Source organism: Meleagris gallopavo, chromosome 1 (assembly GCF_000146605.3).
Source record: "Meleagris gallopavo isolate NT-WF06-2002-E0010 breed Aviagen turkey brand Nicholas breeding stock chromosome 1, Turkey_5.1, whole genome shotgun sequence".
In the NCBI taxonomy this organism is placed as follows: Eukaryota; Metazoa; Chordata; class Aves; order Galliformes; family Phasianidae; genus Meleagris; species Meleagris gallopavo.
Window position 1 is genome coordinate 19,388,104 of NC_015011.2, and position 18,439 is coordinate 19,406,542.

Below are 18,439 nucleotides of genomic sequence, written 5' to 3' on the forward strand. Positions count from 1 at the left end.
TGTTGTTGGAAAGGCCTACACAACGTAAAGGGGTACTCAAAACCACGGAAAAAATAAGCCAGAGTGTGAGAGAGGTTAATAGTCCAAAAGAGGAAGACTTGATGAAACGTGCAGCAAAAGCAAAGGGCTGCTTCAGAGGGTAAACCTGTCAGTGAGAAGTGTGCAGGTACCCTGGCTAAATTAGGCAAAGTATTGCCCACAGGTCAAGGGAGGTGATCCTTGCTCTCAGCAGTAGTTAGGCCTCACCTGGAGTACTGCCACCATTTCTGGTCTCCTCAGTACAAGACAGACATGGAGATACTGGGGAGAGTCCAACACAGGGCCACAAAGATGACAAACAGATTGGAGCAGCTCTCCTGTGAGGAGGGGCTGAGGGAGCTGGGCCTGTTCAGCCTGGAGGAAGAACAGGGAGATATCATCAGTGCTCATAAATAGCTGAAGGAGGGTGCAAAGAGAATGGAGCCAAACTCATTTCAGTGGTGCCCAATGCCAGGACAAGGGGCAAAGGTCCCAATTGGAACATAGGAGATTCCATCTAAACAGCAGGAAGTACTGATGTGTTGTGTAGGTGACAGAGCACTGGCCCAGAGGCTGTGGCGTCTCTTCCATGGAGATCTCTTCAAATTCTTGGATGTGGGCCTGAGCATCCTGCTCTGGATGTCCCTACTGGAGCAGGGGTTGGGCAGATGGATCCAGAGGGCCCACAGCCTCAGCCCCTCTGTCATTCTGTGACCAGGAGCAGCCAGGACAAAGAAGCTGAGCTGGAAAATGCCGCTCCCACACAGCACCTGCTGCTTCTCTGGTGCACAGCAAACATCCTTCATAGACAAAGTCTCACAGAGTAGTATTTGTTCACACTGAAACAACAACAAATCTAACATTTCAGCTAGGCAGGCAGATGACGGCAGTAACAGGGACTGTATTCAAGATACCTGAAGTCTCTGCCATCATGCAGACCCCCAACTCCAGTTCCCATCGCAGCCCACTGCCCTCCTGGCAGCCACTCTCAGACCATGTGAAATCAGGGGACTGCTGTGGAAAGGGAGAGTCCACCTGGGAAAAGCCAACGCTAAAACATATGTGCAAATATGTATTTTTCTCTATATATTCTCTTATCTTTGCAAAGGTCTGTTTAACTTCTGTCCCTCAGATTTGTCAGAATGTTCTACACCAGCAATCAAAATGATCTCTCTGCAAATCTGTCTTTATTTATGAGTTGCTGGCTCGTCCTGCCACTGCTTAATTTGCCCTAAATCATCAGTTTCTTCTCAAGTGCCAGGCAGGCCTGGACTGCTGCCATAAGACCTTTTGTTTAAGCTAAGTCTCATTTTAAAGTAACCACAGAATAAGAACCAAGTGCAGAACCAAGAGCAATGTCTTGGAAAGAGATTTGTGCCTATAAAGCAAGAGCGTTTTCTTTTCCTCATTTTCTCTTCGACTATGTACGTTAAGGTTTATGTTACGCAGACTCTGGGAAACACCAGAGGAATTGTGGGCTGTCAAATGAAATGTACGCAGGAGGAAAACTCCTCTCTTTTCCCACAGACCAAGTATCTCCTCTGGAGGTTCTGGCCCTAGGCTTTACATCGTTGAAATCAAAACTTAATGTTGTATATCATACTAACTTCCCCAGCAATTTCATATTAAAATAGAAACATTATTTTTACTGCAAATGCAAATTTGAGTTTTGATTTTTTTTAGCCTAAGCATTAAAATTAAGCAAACAAAATCCATGGAAGATTATCTAATTTCTAAGTTGCGTAACAAATTATGATGTATAATTCACTGTTTCTTGCTGGGGCTAACAATAGATTACAAGACTCTTGATGACAGGTTACACGTGCAACATTAAGGCAGGAGACTTCTGATGAGAATCATAGAGTGGCTTGGGTTGGAAGGGACCTCAAAGATTGTCCAGTCCCAACCCAGCGCCACGGGCAGGCTGCCACCCAGCAGCTCAGGCTGCCAGGGCCCCATCCAACCTGGCCTTGAGTTTCTCCAGGGATGGGGTACCCACAGCTTCTCAGGGCAGCTATGTCAGGACCTCACCGCCCTCTCAGTGAAAAACTTCCCCAACAACTGATCTGATGAGATAACTTGCTAATTCATATCAGTACCCCGTGTTTGAGGAGCAGTAATTCTTGGCAGGTGACACAGACTAGTAACGCAGGCCAAGAAGCCTTTGCACTGCTTCTGAGGAGGCACCAGTGTTTAAACACACCCTCTGAGGCTGGAGGCCTGCCCACTTTGTTCCTGCAGGCCAAAGCATCACACAGTAAGAAATGAAAGCTGCTGCCTGTACATACAGTATATAGGGCACCAAAGAGCTTACCTGACCTGTTTGCTCTCAAAAGAGAGCAGGCAATGAGCACAAGGCAGCTAAGTCAGGGCCCAAAGCAACCAAAGGCAACAATCACATGCCAGCAAGTCATACACAAAGGCTGTGCAGTCATGATATCTTTCACTGGAGTTACTCAGTAACTTATTTCTCCCTCCTTTCCCTTCAACCAAAGTCCACAGTTTTCTCCCAGGACCCTGCCTGCCAGGCTGCCTTCTGTAACACTGCCCTCCTTCTTCTCTATATCCTTCTCTGCGCATGAAAACTATTCTAAAGCCAATTCCTACAGATACCACGCCTGGGTTTTACTGGCTACTTCTTCATCAGCCAGTAATTCAGTGCCGTGGAGTTAAATTGCACTGTGGATTCACAGTGCACTCACTATCTCTGTGTGGTAACTGCACACGTACCCTTATCCCACACTCAGTGTTGAACGATGCCCTTGTTCTCACCGAAGAACAAGCTTTGCTTTACCAAATGGACACATGTACAAGGCTTATTGTTACAGACTGCCCTTCCTGCCAGTTTTGTGAAGCTATGTCCTTATTTTCTAGTCAAAATGTAATTGTTCATAGTCCTTTTTAAAAGGAAAACTTGTGTTCTGTGGGATTGACTCCATTAGGAAACTCCGTAGAGACAAGAACACCAGTATCACCATTGCAATGTTTTATGTTAATCTGTTAGTTTTGCTTAGGAAGTCAAAGACTTGATAATAAGCAATACCAAATGTGCCCAAATACGCTTTGACTGCGCTGAGTAATCTGTCAGGTTAAGAATAATACATGACTACACAAATAGTTAGGCTTAATGATGCTTCCTCCACTGATTTACAGCAGAAGCAAAACCTCAAAGCATTTGGCTCTCGAGAAACACTGATAAGACTTGCTAAGTGTGGATGGCTGACACATAAAGATTTTATGGCATAGAAGTTGTTCGTGTACCTAAATACAAATGGAGGATTTTATAGCATCATTTCCATTTTCTTTCCTCTGAATGTTAATTAAGCAGCAAACATATGAATAAGATCACATTGATTCTGTTAGAAGGTTGGCAGTCAGCTAATAGATTTCCCTGTGCACTAGGTAATGAGTATATGCTGGTCCCATTATCTCTCATTCCTGGAGCAATAACTCCTAATATTTAGCAAAACCATTATGCTGATGATACATTACCTCCAAATGTTTCTGTTAAAACATCTTCCTCTTGATAGCCCCCATAATTGCCATCTGAAATGTTAAAATATATCTGCTTTTATTCTGATATATTGAATCCTTCCCTTTTAATTGGAGAGTTCAAATACAAAAGGTTTACAAGCGAAATGGAGTCAACCGTCCTTTAAATTAGCCTGAATTGTTTATATCCCAATCACCTGGGTTGGACGAGGAGCTGTTTCCTTTGCCAAGCTGAGTTCTGTGGGGCAGTTAGGATGAACTCTGTGATCAGTGGGATGGGGCAGCAAATATCTTTGTCCCAGTGCTCAGAAGGACCATGGCTGCAGGAATGCTGTCTGCTGATGGGCCTTTATGGCAGACATGGTCTGTGGAAGCCTATACTTCAGGTACACAGCTGAAACATAATTTGGGGCCATAGAGATGCAGATGGAGTCTGAAAGAAGTTATTAATGACCTTCCTGCATCACCCTTTTTTCTTCAACAGAGCGCTGACGTGTGGATAACTGACACTGGAGAAGGGGGTTGATGGGTGGAGGCCTGAGGGAGCTTGGTGGGTTTATTGTGAGTGATTCTGTTGCCAAGGGGCTGCTTTGGGACTCCCGAAGAAGGATGGAAGCAGGCAAATGTCTCACCTGCAGGTCGTTCCAGCAGTGCTCTGATGGCTGAGGCTCCTTAAAAAAAACCCATCTCCTCCACTGAGACCTAAAGGGTGGAACACAAGCACAGGCAATTATACTGATATCCAGTGGTGCAAAGGCTGCAGCAATTTCACTTTTTTTCCAATAACTGATAAGAAGCGTAGACTTCAGCTCAGCCCTTTCATTTCCTAGAAAAATATATACAATTAAAATGTAGTTGGACATTTTTTTTATCAGTGGATAAAAACCTCAAAATGGAGAGGTCTCTCCTCCTTTCCTTATGGCCCAATGCTTTTCCATCACCTTGCCTGATCAGTACTGAACTTGCAACGAGAAAAAAAATTGTAGCCAATTGTTCTGATGCTTTAATTAAGACAGAGAACAAATTCAGAACCTGCAGTCTGAATTACTTTGAGCTAAAAAGCTGCTCAATATTCACATGTTACCTGATGGGAGTCTAGCAGGTCTGCTCAGCCACCAGTGTTGTGTGCATGTGTAAGAATACACAGTGTACCTTTCCTACAAACAATACACAAAGAGTGTTTCTAACAGGCTCACAGCAGCTCCTCCCTCTATCCCCTGGAGACTTTAATAGTGTAAATGGGAGCTACATGTAGAAACATCTCCATTATCTTCAAAATTGCATTTGATCACAGTCAACGCACAGAAATGGAACTGAAAGGCTCAGAAATGAGCAACCATCTATTTCCTCTGATAAATTAATCCAAAAGCTGACACTTCCGACGTGACTTAGCAAGCCTGAACACAAACCAATCCTAACTATACTCATTAAAAGTCCGATTTTGTTGGTTAATATTCCTACAGAATGCATTATTAATGTCACTAAAAGAGATAAAATATTTCAATTTGTTAACTCCATCTAGCCTGGTTTTAATAAAAAGTATTTGTTACAATCTCAGCTGTTATCCAGGTACTAGTATCAATAACAGGCTTCCTAAATGAGCTACAAGAGCAATTAATTAGGCATTACCTTAGTTGCATATTGCATTAATTATACATTCACCCAATGAGAGCAATTAACATTCAAGCCTTGCCTGAAGGTAGATATAAGAATCAGCAAATACATGCTTGAAAGTGGTATCACCTTCTATGCGATTTCAAAATTAAATCCAAAACTATCTTAACTGCATGTGACAGAAATAAAGAAAGTATATTCCCACAGAGCTCGTGTAACAGGATTCAAATTAATGCCAGGGATAGATGGGCAGAAATTCTCCTTTTACAAAGGCTGCTACAAAGAGATGCTCTCCTGGTGGCGAGCAGCAGCGCTTCTTTGGCCACTGCAAGCCATGTGAGGCTGTAAGCACTCAGCCCTGACTGGCAAGGAAGCTTTGCAGCTTTGATAAATAATATATTAATACTGCACAGAAAGAGCTTGCGATTACTTTCCACATATCTGCCAAGTGTGCTTTGTGTTTCCTTCATGGATTTAGAGTGCTCCCAGTGGCACTGCAATGAAATCAGTGCAGTTACCGTAATTGGATTTACCTTGCCAGGGGAAAGGGCCGGCTTTCAGAAAAAGAGGGATAACTTTACTTTCTGTTATCAGCCAGATGCCTCGCAGACGTGTGCCTGGAAAGCTTCAGCTTCCACCTCCTTTGCTGACCAACACAACCACTGCGTTCTGCCTGTAAACAGGCAAAGTAACCCTCAGCTGAATGCGCTTTCATGCTGTGTTCAGAAATCACTTCACCCACTTGTGAAGCACAATCACCTCAAGTGAAGTGAAATGGCTTTTCTGATAGGAAGCAGAGACAGAATTTCCAAGTGCAGTCACAGGGGCAGTGGAGACGAGTGGGCTGTAATTATACCCAGAGAAAATGAGCTGGGACTGAATGCCAACAGAGCAGCTCGGTTAAGTCCCAGCAGAATGCTTTAGTGACTGAAAGCAGCAGAGCGTTTCCATCACAGGGCACGAGTGAATGATGGAGAACAGACAGAAAAGAGCAGATGCAGAGGCTGTGGGGAGGAGCAGCACGGCTGGGGCGGGCTCTGCACAGGCAGCACCTCTGGGTGGCACCAAGGCACCTGCCTGCACCCAGCAGCTCAGCCCTGCGCTTACTCAGGGGCTCTGCATCCCCGTGCAGTCTGTCACATTTCTCTGCTCCAAAGTAGCAAAGTGTCCTTACAGACACCCGGTGACTCCAGCAACTCTCAGGGAAACGAAGTTTTTCCTAGGCAACTTCTTGTTGAAGATCAGTCTGAAGCTAAACTCCAATACTTGATTTGGTACAAATCGATAGAGATGTGCAATGAGACCAGTTTCACAACTGGTATAAATGTCTCCAGGTAACAAAAACCGAGCGGAGGTGGCAGCCCATGTACAGCATGTATCTGCAGCACTGCTGGGGGCAGGGCTTTTCCTCATCACTCGTGCCTCTAGCTGCAAGAAAGATGAAATTCCTTTTAACTGCATATTTTCAGATGAGCAAGGTCAGTCACTGAAATGATGGGTATTTAACAATGTCATGCCTGAACACCAGTGTAAGTGACCCATGAAATTAAAGGACGTTTGCTGGCATTTACAGCCCAAATTTTCCAAAAGTGTATTAGTCTGGAAAGTGCTAGCAACAGGGCAAAGGCACTCATCTCTAGGGGAAAGAAATACATGCAGTAAAATTGCACGCACAGAAAGGGTCAAACTTTAGATTAATGAAACAGGAAAGTGGTGGTTTCTTTTTTTCTTTTTTTCTTTTTTTCTTTTTTTCTTTTTTTTCTTTTTTTTTCAGATCAGAGAACAAAATGCAAGTTGGGAAAAGCCATTGTATAGATGTGTGGTATTGTAACACCTTTAAGGAACTGCTTCAATATGGAGAACCTATAGGGAGCAGGGGTGGGTCTGCAGAGACCCAGCAGGAGCAGGCAGCCAGCTGGGCTCAGCCTGGCTTCCTCTGTGCTATTTCCCCTCATTACAAGGTACAAGGCTCTTCAGTAAGAAGCCTATGAGACACACAGGTCTGCTGCCCTCTGAATCCAAAGCTGTCTTGCTTTGGCAATGCTCCGAGCTGGGATCTGCAAAAGACAGCTGGGGCCTGCCTTTGTTCTGCAGGGGCTTTGGGGTTGGCTTCCCACAGCTCTACAAGAATTCTGCGAGGTATTCACCAGCCTGATCCACCCCTTGGATTCCTATAGTTCCTATAACCTTAAAGCTGTTTCTGTTCTTTTCAATAACATTAATAAATACATTGTCTGAAAATCAACATACCAACATCAGGCTGTAACAGCCCATCCTAGCCCGCTGGATAAATACCAATTGCTTTGTCTGATCACCTCTAGAAAGGGAATGGGACATTTGAAAGAGCTGACCAATGCCTGCATCAAGCAAAATATTTATGTCAGCTCCAGAATATCCAATAGAATTATATCACACTGATGTTTCTCTGTTGTGTGAAAAGGGGCCTGTGCACCACTTTGATCTAAATGACAAACAACACTGGCAGGCACTGCAGTGACCTCTCCAACCTACCACACCTGCCTGCTGTTTGGAGCCTTTATATTCATCATATCATCACGGAATACAAGACAGTGGTTTGCAAAAGAAAAACATAGCCTAACTTTACTACAGTGTCATGCTCTGACTGCCAGAAATGGCATTACTATCCACTAATGACCTGCTCTGTCAAAGTGCAAACGTTTTCTTACAGTCACCTTTATAGAACATGTCAGATGCTCTGCCCAGAAATGGGAGCTAAGTGAATAACTTCTTGCCTGGTCTTTACATAAGGGGCTTTATGTTCCCTATTTATTTCAACAAAAGGTGGATTTTGAAGCTGGTAATTGCATGTTCTATACAGAGAAGTTTGTTTAAAATACAGAACAATAAAACAGGAAATCATTATACAAGAGCATGATGGAAAGGTTCCTGGGATTGAAGAGCTAAACTTAAGCTACACAGTGTCACACAATATTCATGTTTCTGAGTTATCTTTATAATCAGAAATGGCCCACTAACCTATTGAATTACTCTATTTCTTCCAAACTTCAAATAGTAAACTAAAATATTTATCTTCTCCTACTTCTTATTTCCTATTTTAAAAATTACTAATTTGATTTCATGGGCTAGCTTTACTCCTGCTGAGAATGTAACAGGGCACTGCCACAGCAAAGAAGGGATTTGTGGTGCCTTTTACTTTGAGATGGTTTCAGTTTTTGGCACCCCAGATTTCCAAGATCCGTGTCAGCCTTCCAGTCGTGTCCTGCTTCCAGAAGTGCATCATCTCAGTGAGCAGTATCGTTCAGCACTGTGCCTAAGGGCGTCTCCTATGATCTGACACCTATGATCTCCTGCTTTCTAAAATGTGCCCACACAAATAAAAATACTCAACAACAGCCTCAAGGCATGCTGCTTAGTAAGTGGTGATACGATGCATCACAGCATCACACTGCAACTTCCCAACCATTCTACTGAAGCTTAATGTAAATAAAACGTAACTGAAAGGTGCCAAAAAAATTTGCAGCATATATTCGATATTGAGATTTTTCTTACCGGCTTTGGATTTATAACACATTTGTAACTGGCATTTATCCTGGCCTCTTCAGAGTATGTAACACGTTCCCATGACACTGAAAATAAAAATGCAGGACTGCACTTTTAGCTATATGCTGGTCCAAAAGCAGCTGCGTGCTGAGGCTAGGCATCCAGAACACTTGACTGCTCTAGCCACATCTGTTACTATTCAGTGGCTATTGTTCTGCATTTGGTTATGTTTCTCCTGAAGTGTGATCCAGCCCTTCCATAAACCAGCAGTTTGACTCTGTACACAATGAGTACAGACTCATCCAGGCTGGTGACCACAGTGAGTAAACCTCAGAAGTGGCATGCAGAGATGCTTCAGTTAGCTCCATGGGAGCCATCGCTGCAGCCAGAGCAGGGTTAGCAATGCCAGTGTGTGCTCTGCCCCAGCTAGACAGGAAGCTTTGCGGCCCAGGCTGGCAGATTTACACAGCACTTCACTGAGCCATGGAGACTCACCAGCTGGGATGTCTGTCCTGGGTTCCTCTGGGCCTTTGCTCCTGGCTAAGCTAGACTTCTTCAGCCCCTTCTAAATGGAAAACCTCCATAAGAGCGGGTGAGGGAAGGACAACTGCACAATGGGAACTTGTAGCCCTCATATGGAGTGCCTCCTCTTGGCACCGCTCCACTCAGCCAGCCTGCCTCGAGAATAGGAACAGGAAGGTGATGAATGATGTAAAAAATCTCTGGACATAAATATGAACTGAATTGTCCTGAAATGGCTGGATAAGGTAGTGAAACAATCACTGCTTTTTGTCCCTGACATAGTGGGACTGAAATTAAACATTCATCTTTCTTGTAAGTAATGATAGTTTGCTAGGATATATCTGGTGGAGTGGTGCTGGGACTGCCCAATCGTGTATCCTACAGACTATGTCTGCTCATCTAAGGGTTGTTTTTTTTCTCATTAGTTTTGCCTCAGTCCTGAGGTGTGACTATCGTGTCTCAGTTTCAATGAGCGACCACTGTGTGACCAGAGTGCAGGATCTGCCAATGTATACAGCTCTGATATTCAGAGAACTCCATACTGGGTATCCTAAAATACCACAAGACAGGGGAGGACAGCAATGTGACCGGCTGCCAAGTCTTCTTCTCTCCAGGCTGAACAAACCCAGTTCTCTCAGTCTCTCCTCATCTGTCAAGCTCTCCAGCTCTCCAGCTCCCACACTATCTTGGTGGCCTTCATTCAGATAAGTTCCTGCTGGTCAACTCCTTCTCATCTGAAACCAGACCAGATATAGCACTCCAGATGCAACCTCATGAATCCCAGAGACAATCAACTTCTCTGAACCTGCTGGCTACACTTAAATACAGTCCATGACATGGTTAGCCACTTTTGCTGCAAGGGCATACTGCTGGCTCTTGTTTGATTCATCCTCCACAGCTGCCAGGTCCTCTTCTGCAAAACTAAAAATGGAACAAAATTCTAAAGCAATGGACTTCGAAAGAAATCCTAAGGAGAATGATTTCACAGTTTCTTCTCATCTCTAGTGCCTACTCTGCTGAATTGACATCCTCAGTCAGCAATCCCATTTCAGAGTAGCTTCTTATTTCTGAACATATGCCCATCCACGCCAGTTAACAGCCTTCACACCAGCTATGATCTCTCACAGTATCAGCATGACACAGCCATTGACCTACTTCATGTGGAGTTTTCTGTTTATACACACTATAAAAATACAGCACCAAAAAATTGCTACTCCTACAAGTCCTGCATAAATGAACGTGGATCTGGGGGTTTGTGATGGGATGGACAGTGATGTCTGATTTCTTCTTGCAGATGAGGATGCATTCTTCACATGAGGTGTCTGTCCATCCAATACATTTGTGGAAAGACAAATGGAAACACTTCATTTTTCCTGTTGCTGTACAGCTCAGTAACACTGCACTGCACTTCACAGATTAAATTCAGGGAGAATCACTGAAGAGGAATGCTGCTGTGACCAGCACAAGCAATGATAAGGATTCTCCTGCTACTACACTGTATTACAGCTGGCTACTTTCAGAGACACCAGCTGTATCGTCAGAGCACATTTATTGAAGGAGATCTCAGAAAGCATGTAGGAGAACTGCCCCCACTCTTAACTGTAGACTAACCCCAAGTTTAGGAATCAGACTGACATCCACTCTCATCGGTAGCTTGCTTGAAGTCAGTATCCCAGGTAATGCCACACGTCACAACCTGAAAAGTCACCTGTCCTGAACACACTCATCTCCTTTCAAGGCTGGTACAGCTCTGACAGACTGCTGTTGCCACATGCTTAGATCCTGCTGACTTACCTGGAATGCACCACTGAATGAAACCAATCTCTGATAATATCTTGGCTGTAAGGACTTCCAATGTACACCCTGATCAGAACCAGGCATCTTAATGCAGCTAGACAACAAATGCCACAAAAAGACTCTGCTTTCCATAACAAGATTTCTGTCTGAGCAAGGAGAGCCCAAAGCGAGCTGTGTAGGCACACATATTCACAGAATCATGGAATGGCCTGGGTTGAAAAGGACTATGGTGATCATCTAGTTTCAACCCCCCTGCTATGTGCAGAGTCACCAACCACTAGACCAGGCTGCCCAGAGCCACATCCAGCCTGGAAATATTCTCAGCAATGCCAGATATTCACAGATATTCACAGTAATGCCATTTTCTCCTTTCCAAGAACTCAGTTCATACCCTACTGATTGTCCTGGCCCTACTGCAGAAGAAGGGCAGAGCCCTTCCAGAAAGCCTGGAAGGCAGTTAACTCTCTGTTTCTGCCAGTCCAGCCATCGTGCCTAGTGGCTGACCCAAGGCCAAGTGATATACAGAGATGTGCACACACTACTGTATAGACTGCATGGTCGTACTTTTTATAATCATGTATATAGGTCTCTATCAATGGTACTATAAAAGAAAAGAACCTAAAGATCCTGCTTCTGAAGTCTGATTTTAAGTTCCCAGTGGTTTCCAGCTTTGTGCCAACCTGCTTTGGAAAAGAGTTCCAACTTAAATTAAAGATAACCTATCTGAGATGTAAGGAGTCAAATACATTTTAAATTTTATTTGATACAGAATAGTACTGTCCTGAAATCATGTAAACACCAGATAGTTAGAAATAATCAATATGACAAAAGCTAGGGTGAAGAACAAAGGAAATGCAATTCCCAAAAATGTCACTGCTAAGGAGCTGACCGGCAGTATCCTGGTTGTCCTTGCAGATTCATAATTAAAGACTGGGGAGGAAGCAACAGTGGGGGAATTACATTCATAAAGCTTAGATGAGCAAACTCAAAAAAGATACTGTACAGTGTAAGCTTGATGTTAAACAGTACTGCCTTTTTTTTTTTTTAAGAGTGACATACAGTAAGCACTGGAGAAATTTTACTTGCAAGGAAAGAATAGTGTTTCAACACTGCTGCTACGCCTCCTCCAAAAGGAAAAGAACACGATGACAAGTGACTTGAGCTAAAAACTGAGTCATAAATAAATGTGAACATCATAGGGACACAAAGAACATCATACAGAATGGAAATAAAGGATGATGTCCTGACACACTGGAAGCATAACATACACAATGTGTGACAGAAAGCTTCGAAACAACACTTTCATCTCCATTTCTATTTGTTAGGGAGAGCTGTAGTAAGCAGTTAATTTAGTGGTGGGCATACATTCCAATGACTTCTATCAGGCGATTTAAAATTAAGCTCTACGCTGTTTTCAAGCCATGAAGATGAATTTCTGGGAGTCTGGAATACATCTGGAAGGAAGACCCGAATTCTGCCTCCACATTCGCTGGAAAACATCCACTGACAAGTTTATTTGCTGATGAGTTCACTCAGTGGTACCTTCTAAACATAATTATCTACATTTATTAATCACTTGAGCTGGTCCCAAAGCCGCTTCATTTCCTTAAATTTAGCTTCTATCCAAATTTCACAGATTTTTATCGTCTCAGCAAACCAACAGCAACAACAAACTCAACCAACAAGCCAATAAACAGGGTATGTGGTACACTTTTGTTTTGATAAGAAACAAATATCTCATAGAAAAACAGCTCTCTGAAAAGGTGTTGAAGTGTGACTTTCTGCCAAATTTTTCATAGGATTAAAAAACATTAAGGTGACTGCTAAGGGTTAAAAAGCTGCTGCTACTTAAAGCCAGCAGATTGAGGTTTCTTTTCAAAAACCAGTCCAACCAGCACCTCGGACCTGGAAGGACTGTCCAACTCCTGGGGTGGGAAGCTGTGCAAAAGAAAGAGGAGTTGGTTCGAGGGACCTAAAAGGCTGCTGAAACCTAACTCAGACATCATTATAGAAAAAGCATTCTCTGAATAAGAAAAGAAACACTAGAAATGTGGGAAGGCAAAATGGACAGGGAAGTGTGAACGTGCTACACTAGTGGGGTGTTTTGCAATATCTTCATGGGTTATCAAAATGGAACAGGATTTGAAGGCAAGCTCCAGAAACAAGTTACTGAGACAACAGTGTCATAGAGAAATTTTGCCCAGAATTACAAATGAATGTCCTTGTAAAGAGGTAGAGCAGTTGTTTTCAGAATTCTGCTTCTTGCCTAGTCAGCCTGCTGTTTTCTATACCAGCTTCAGTGAACGGATCTGTCTCCAGCCGTGAGATAAGTATATTTAGTTGTGGATTCATGTTTTCCTTTGATGATTATTTATCTGAACTCTGCATCAAAACTCACGGTGCTAATGCAGACAGCCTCCACCTCCTCCAGCAGTTCCTGGGCAAGAACAGCACAGCCTGGAGGAGAGAGGAGAAAAGCACGCTATGGCAAGGGACGTGACTCCAGCACAGTTACCAAGGAAAACATCAAAAAAGCAGTTTCAGGAAACTGAAGTGCTGATAAGCCCCAAATTCTGCTCAGAGAATTCCCTCGCAGCGCTGAGCTGCTACAGGAGTACCTTCAGCACAGCAGAGGCCAGCATGAGCAGCAGGGACACCACTGTTCTGGTCCTCCAAGGGGATCTTCATCATGTGGAAGTATCATCATTTCAATAAACAACAACAACAACAAAAAATCTAAAAACAACAGAAAAGACATTCATTACCTAGAGAGATTTCCTTTATATAGTGCTAGAAATGCTGAAAACACAGAAAGCAGAACACTTTCTTGCAGAGGACATTTTCCCAATGCTACTATTTTAGTCACCTGTAAATTACTAAAATGTGGCAGTAACCCAACACAGCGCTATCTAAAGTCAAGAAATCAAACAGCACAGGAAAGGCCATGGAAAATGCACTCTGAATAGTAAGAAATCATTAAGACTACTGTTACTGACATGGATATTATGGACAAGATATTGTCAATCCCAAGACTCCAGTCAGTCCTAGAACTGTCCAGAGATACTCCCTGCCCTCCATCCCTTGTGAGCTGGCAGAACTGGACCTATCAGAAATGATGAACACTAAACAAGAAAGACTCCTTTCCTGAGGTTTTATTACAGAGCACAACTTACCATTTTAAAATGCTGGTACCGAAGAGGTACTAAGAGGCCTAAGAACAACTCTAGACATTAGCACAACAGGAGAAAGGCAGAAGCAAAGCTTCACAGAAATTGCTCTAAGAAATCTTTCTAGAATAATTAGAACATTTGAAATAGTAATAATAATAAATAATGCTTACTTTGGTAAGTTTAATCATGTGGCCCAGATAAGATTCTCAACTAAATTCTATTGCATGGATTAAGATCATTAACAATAGGCAGTAGTGAGTGTTTGCTGCAAATGAGAGCTAATGTGGACAGAACATTATGATGCTTCAATAGCTCCTATTTTTTTGTCAATGTGCAAACTCACATATTTGATTAGTAAATCTAAAGCTTCTGAAAATATGTGTTTAAATCTTGCTTGATAGCGTGCAGACATTATGTTCTTTGATATTGCTACTGCTTCATAAAGTTTCACTGGTTTCTCAGCAAATTACATTGGCCTCTTCCAACTTGTCTTTTGTCAGCTGTTTGAGACACAATTTGGGATGTGATGAGAAAGAGACCCAAGAATGCCATCTCTTTTTAAGGTTCACAATCCATTAAGAAGCTAATTTTTAATTCCAGCTATCTGTAAAGTGAAACTCGGTGATGCACAAGTACGCTGAGTAACTGATGTAAGGCAAAAGATCAAAACAGCCCTGAAATTTGCTAGTCGTATTTTTGATCACTGTTATGAAATAGTCCTTGTTTCATAACAGGGGTCTAATCTTATCACTGCTAATCCTAAATCTCAGTTTGTCCAAACAACAGCGCTGTTGTTTCTACACTTGCAACACAGCTTGTCCCCATTTTGGTATGTTTTTTAATTGATCAAATCACATCTAACATAGTTATAAAAGATGGGATCGGGCTTTCTTAAAGTCTAAGTAACTTTGCCCAGAGGAGGATGAGAAAAGACAACTATATACTGCATCGAGGCCTGAATGGGGCCATCTGCTTTAACATTTTCCAGTTACAGCTGTTCTGACCATTCAGAACAAAAATAAGATTGAATCTAAAACATTTTTTAAATTAAAATTTGGTCACTGAGCACAAAGAAATTGAGACAACTCTAATAGCTTCTGGGAATCTGCTCATCTGGGAGTTAGTTAGAAAAGAATGACATTTCTCCCATTCATCTACAAAAGTTAATGTTGTGATTGATTATTCTTGAACTAGCAATAAACAGCCCAGGAGGCCTCACAGCCACTCTGTGAAGTCTGCAGTGTTACAAGGATATGTAACCAAGGTTTCTCCTACTCCAGTGAGAGTAGACCACGTGTAGAGCAGTTTCCATTTTCAGCTATTCATCACATTAATGTGATGTCCTGAGACTCAGGCCTGGCGACCACACAAACACACAGTGGTACGCTTACAGTTGGCTCCTATCACTCCTATTTGTTTCAAACTTCTTTAAATGGCTTAAAACAAAACATGCACTGAAGTGGAATATCAACACAAGGTTTTAGAGCAAGCAGGTTTCACCAGCATCCTTCGTTCTGACTGCTCATTGCTTGTCATATAATGCAATCTGGACCAACATCAGAAATAACTGAGCAACCTAAAAAAGACCTGAGCAATATGCTTGTAACTTTCCAAGCTTACTGATTCAAAGACAGTTCTCATAAATACTGGGCAAGTCCATGTTGCTTTCCAACATCCCCCATAATCTCTGCTTTACTGTTTATTTTTCTGAATAATAAAAATACTTCTGTCTTTGCATCTCAATGTACACTTCATTTTGCTTGCACCTGAATGACACAGAGACGTACACAAAGTATTGAGTTGGACTCAGACAGTGACTTGTATTGCTTGTAACATTACTTTATTTCTGAAGTACCGTTCCTCATACAAATTACACTTTTTGCACACTGTTAAGACTGTACAAAATGACAGTGATTTTTCAGAAAACAGCAGAGTTCCATTAGTGTCTACTCCAAAAAAAACCATGAAAAACATGTTCATACAGGGACATTCATAAACAACAAAGGCAATTAAATTATTTAAAACAAGAAACAATAAAAAAAACCAGCACTAAAAAGAATGAAACATTTGCTTAAAAAGAGAAATTCCCAGCACATATCCAGAGTTCATCTATGCAGATGAACTGTCAAATGGATAAGAAACCTGTTTACATTGCACTCATTACCTGAAACCTGATTATCATGCTACTTAACGTAGCCACCTGACATCGGAGCAATTGGAAGGTACATAAAACCATGACTAACATCCAGGCACAACATAATTGATAACCCACAATTGTAAGCTCCATCCATCTGTGCTGACTGGAACTGCTCACCCAAAAGGCATACTACAGACCTTTGTGACTTAGGCACAGCCCTGAAAACCTTCCTGATGAGGGCATCTTACTCCTCCTAACACTTTTAAACACATAAATCATCAGGACAGATGATTTCTGTATATATTCTGTATATAAAAACTTTCTGTTTTTATATTTTTGATCTTGTACGCTTTGATCAAGAGAACTGGCTCCGAAGACTGCTGACTCCAGCAGCAAAAGCAGTCTGCAACACTTGAGAGTGCTGGATATTCCCTGGTCCTTGCAGAATTTTGCTTGTGTGTAGGTCTCTGAAAGTAATGCCTCCTGTTTATTTCCATGGAAACTACAACAGATACAAATAGCAAAATGACTCTGTTTGACAGAGCAAATTCTCACCCATAAAACATCATTTTTCAAGAGTCCCCACCATTGGCTTGTTTTGGTCTACAGAACTACTGCACCTTTATGAGAGCAGTTCATGTGGTTGGGGGCTGTCATTAACAGGCCAAATTACAGTACTGTCACCACATCAGAAACAGTTACAGTTCTACAGACTGGACAAATTCATCACAGAACTGACCAATCAGTCCCTCTTTCAAACAAAAGCAAACTGGCAGAGAGCAAGAAAAGGGCTTTGCTACCACAAAAGACAGAAATAGTGGCATTTCCAGGTATTTTTAAATTCACAATTACAAGCAGCAAAAATACCTGAAATCAGAATCTTTGGGAGTTAAATACAAGTTTTGCCCTGGCTTCACCCCAGGAACACTGCCAGAAGTTTACTTCTATGAAATCTAGTTTTCCTCACTCTCCATTCCTGTGCATTCTTTACTTGGGCCCTACTGCTAATCCCCTTTGCCCTGAAAAAATCCACTCCACTCTCCCCTCCCAAGCTGTTACCAACGATTTCCTTTCCAGCTATCATTTGTTGGCATTTACCTAATTCTCTACAGGTTTGCTAGCTACATTCATAATTCCTATGGTGGAAATGTCTAGATCTGGACATCTTTGCAAGGAACTCACTAGAGTGAAGCACAGTGGTGTGGCCCATGCTGCAGGGACCACAAGCAGCCCTCAGAGGCTGTCCCCAGACCCACCCAGACCCCACATGCCACTTGTGCACTCCAGTATTCCAGTGACACTGATCTTCCAGGAGCTCCTGGTCTCAGAACACGCACCCAATAAAACGCTGAGATGTCTGCCTTGCTCCCACAGGCCTTCTCCTCTTTCTTGCTCCCATTTCAGTACCTCCGTCTGTTCACATCACCCAGACACCTGCTCAGCTGTCACCCAGCTTGTCCATCTGGCCCAAGAGGCTGATGTCTGTCCATGCTGTCGCTCTCCACCCTGTGCCCAGAGGCTCCAGGGGGAAGCGGAAACCTGGAGGGTTTCACGCAGGGGACACAGCCAGGATAGGAGGCAGCTCCAAGAGGCTGTGGAGATGCCTGTGGTGTTGTCATATCTGACACAGGCTGCAGCAGAGGAACAGACCGCGAGGAAGGGTGACATGGGGACGATGAAGAGGTTTTCCAGATGGGGCGCACTCAGATCTCCCAGATCCAGGGGAAGGAAGGGAGCAGGAGGTGACAAGGGCCAGACCTGGGGAGGTCTCAGTGCGGGGCGGTAACGCGAGCAGGGACGCGGGCAGCCATCAGGCAAGCCAGCACGATGCCGACGACCTGCAGCACCGCCAGCCCCAGGGCAGCGGTGGCAACGCAGAACATGTTGCTGCTGACAAAGGCCGAGACCTTGCCGAAGCAGCCTTCAGGGTGCAGGCCGTGTGCGCCGGTCGAGCTGAGCGGGCAGCCCCGCCGGGCCCGGCAGCAGCTGAGCGGCACCGAGGCGTTCTGCTGGAGCGCCCAGGGCGAGGCGAGCCAGTCCCGGTAGCTCTCCACACCGCAGCAGCCCAACGCGTGCTGCAAAGCGTCCAGGGCGTCCGCTTTCCCCTCGTCCTCGCCGTAGGCGCTCAGGGCCTGGCGCAGCCCCTCCCGGAAGCCCCGCGCGATGT

General features: G+C 43.5%; 1 protein-coding gene across 1 annotated transcript in view; it reads right to left on the reverse strand.

Moving 5' to 3' along the window:
• Positions 1–15,964: 15,964 nt before the first annotated feature.
• Positions 15,965–18,439, reverse strand: part of LOC104909505 (CD63 antigen-like) — a 2,740-nt gene continuing 265 nt past the window's right edge. Inside the window, exon 2 of the mRNA XM_019611161.2 lies at positions 15,965–18,439. Coding sequence (XP_019466706.2) covers positions 18,042–18,439 — 398 coding nt within the window. The 3' untranslated portion in view covers positions 15,965–18,041.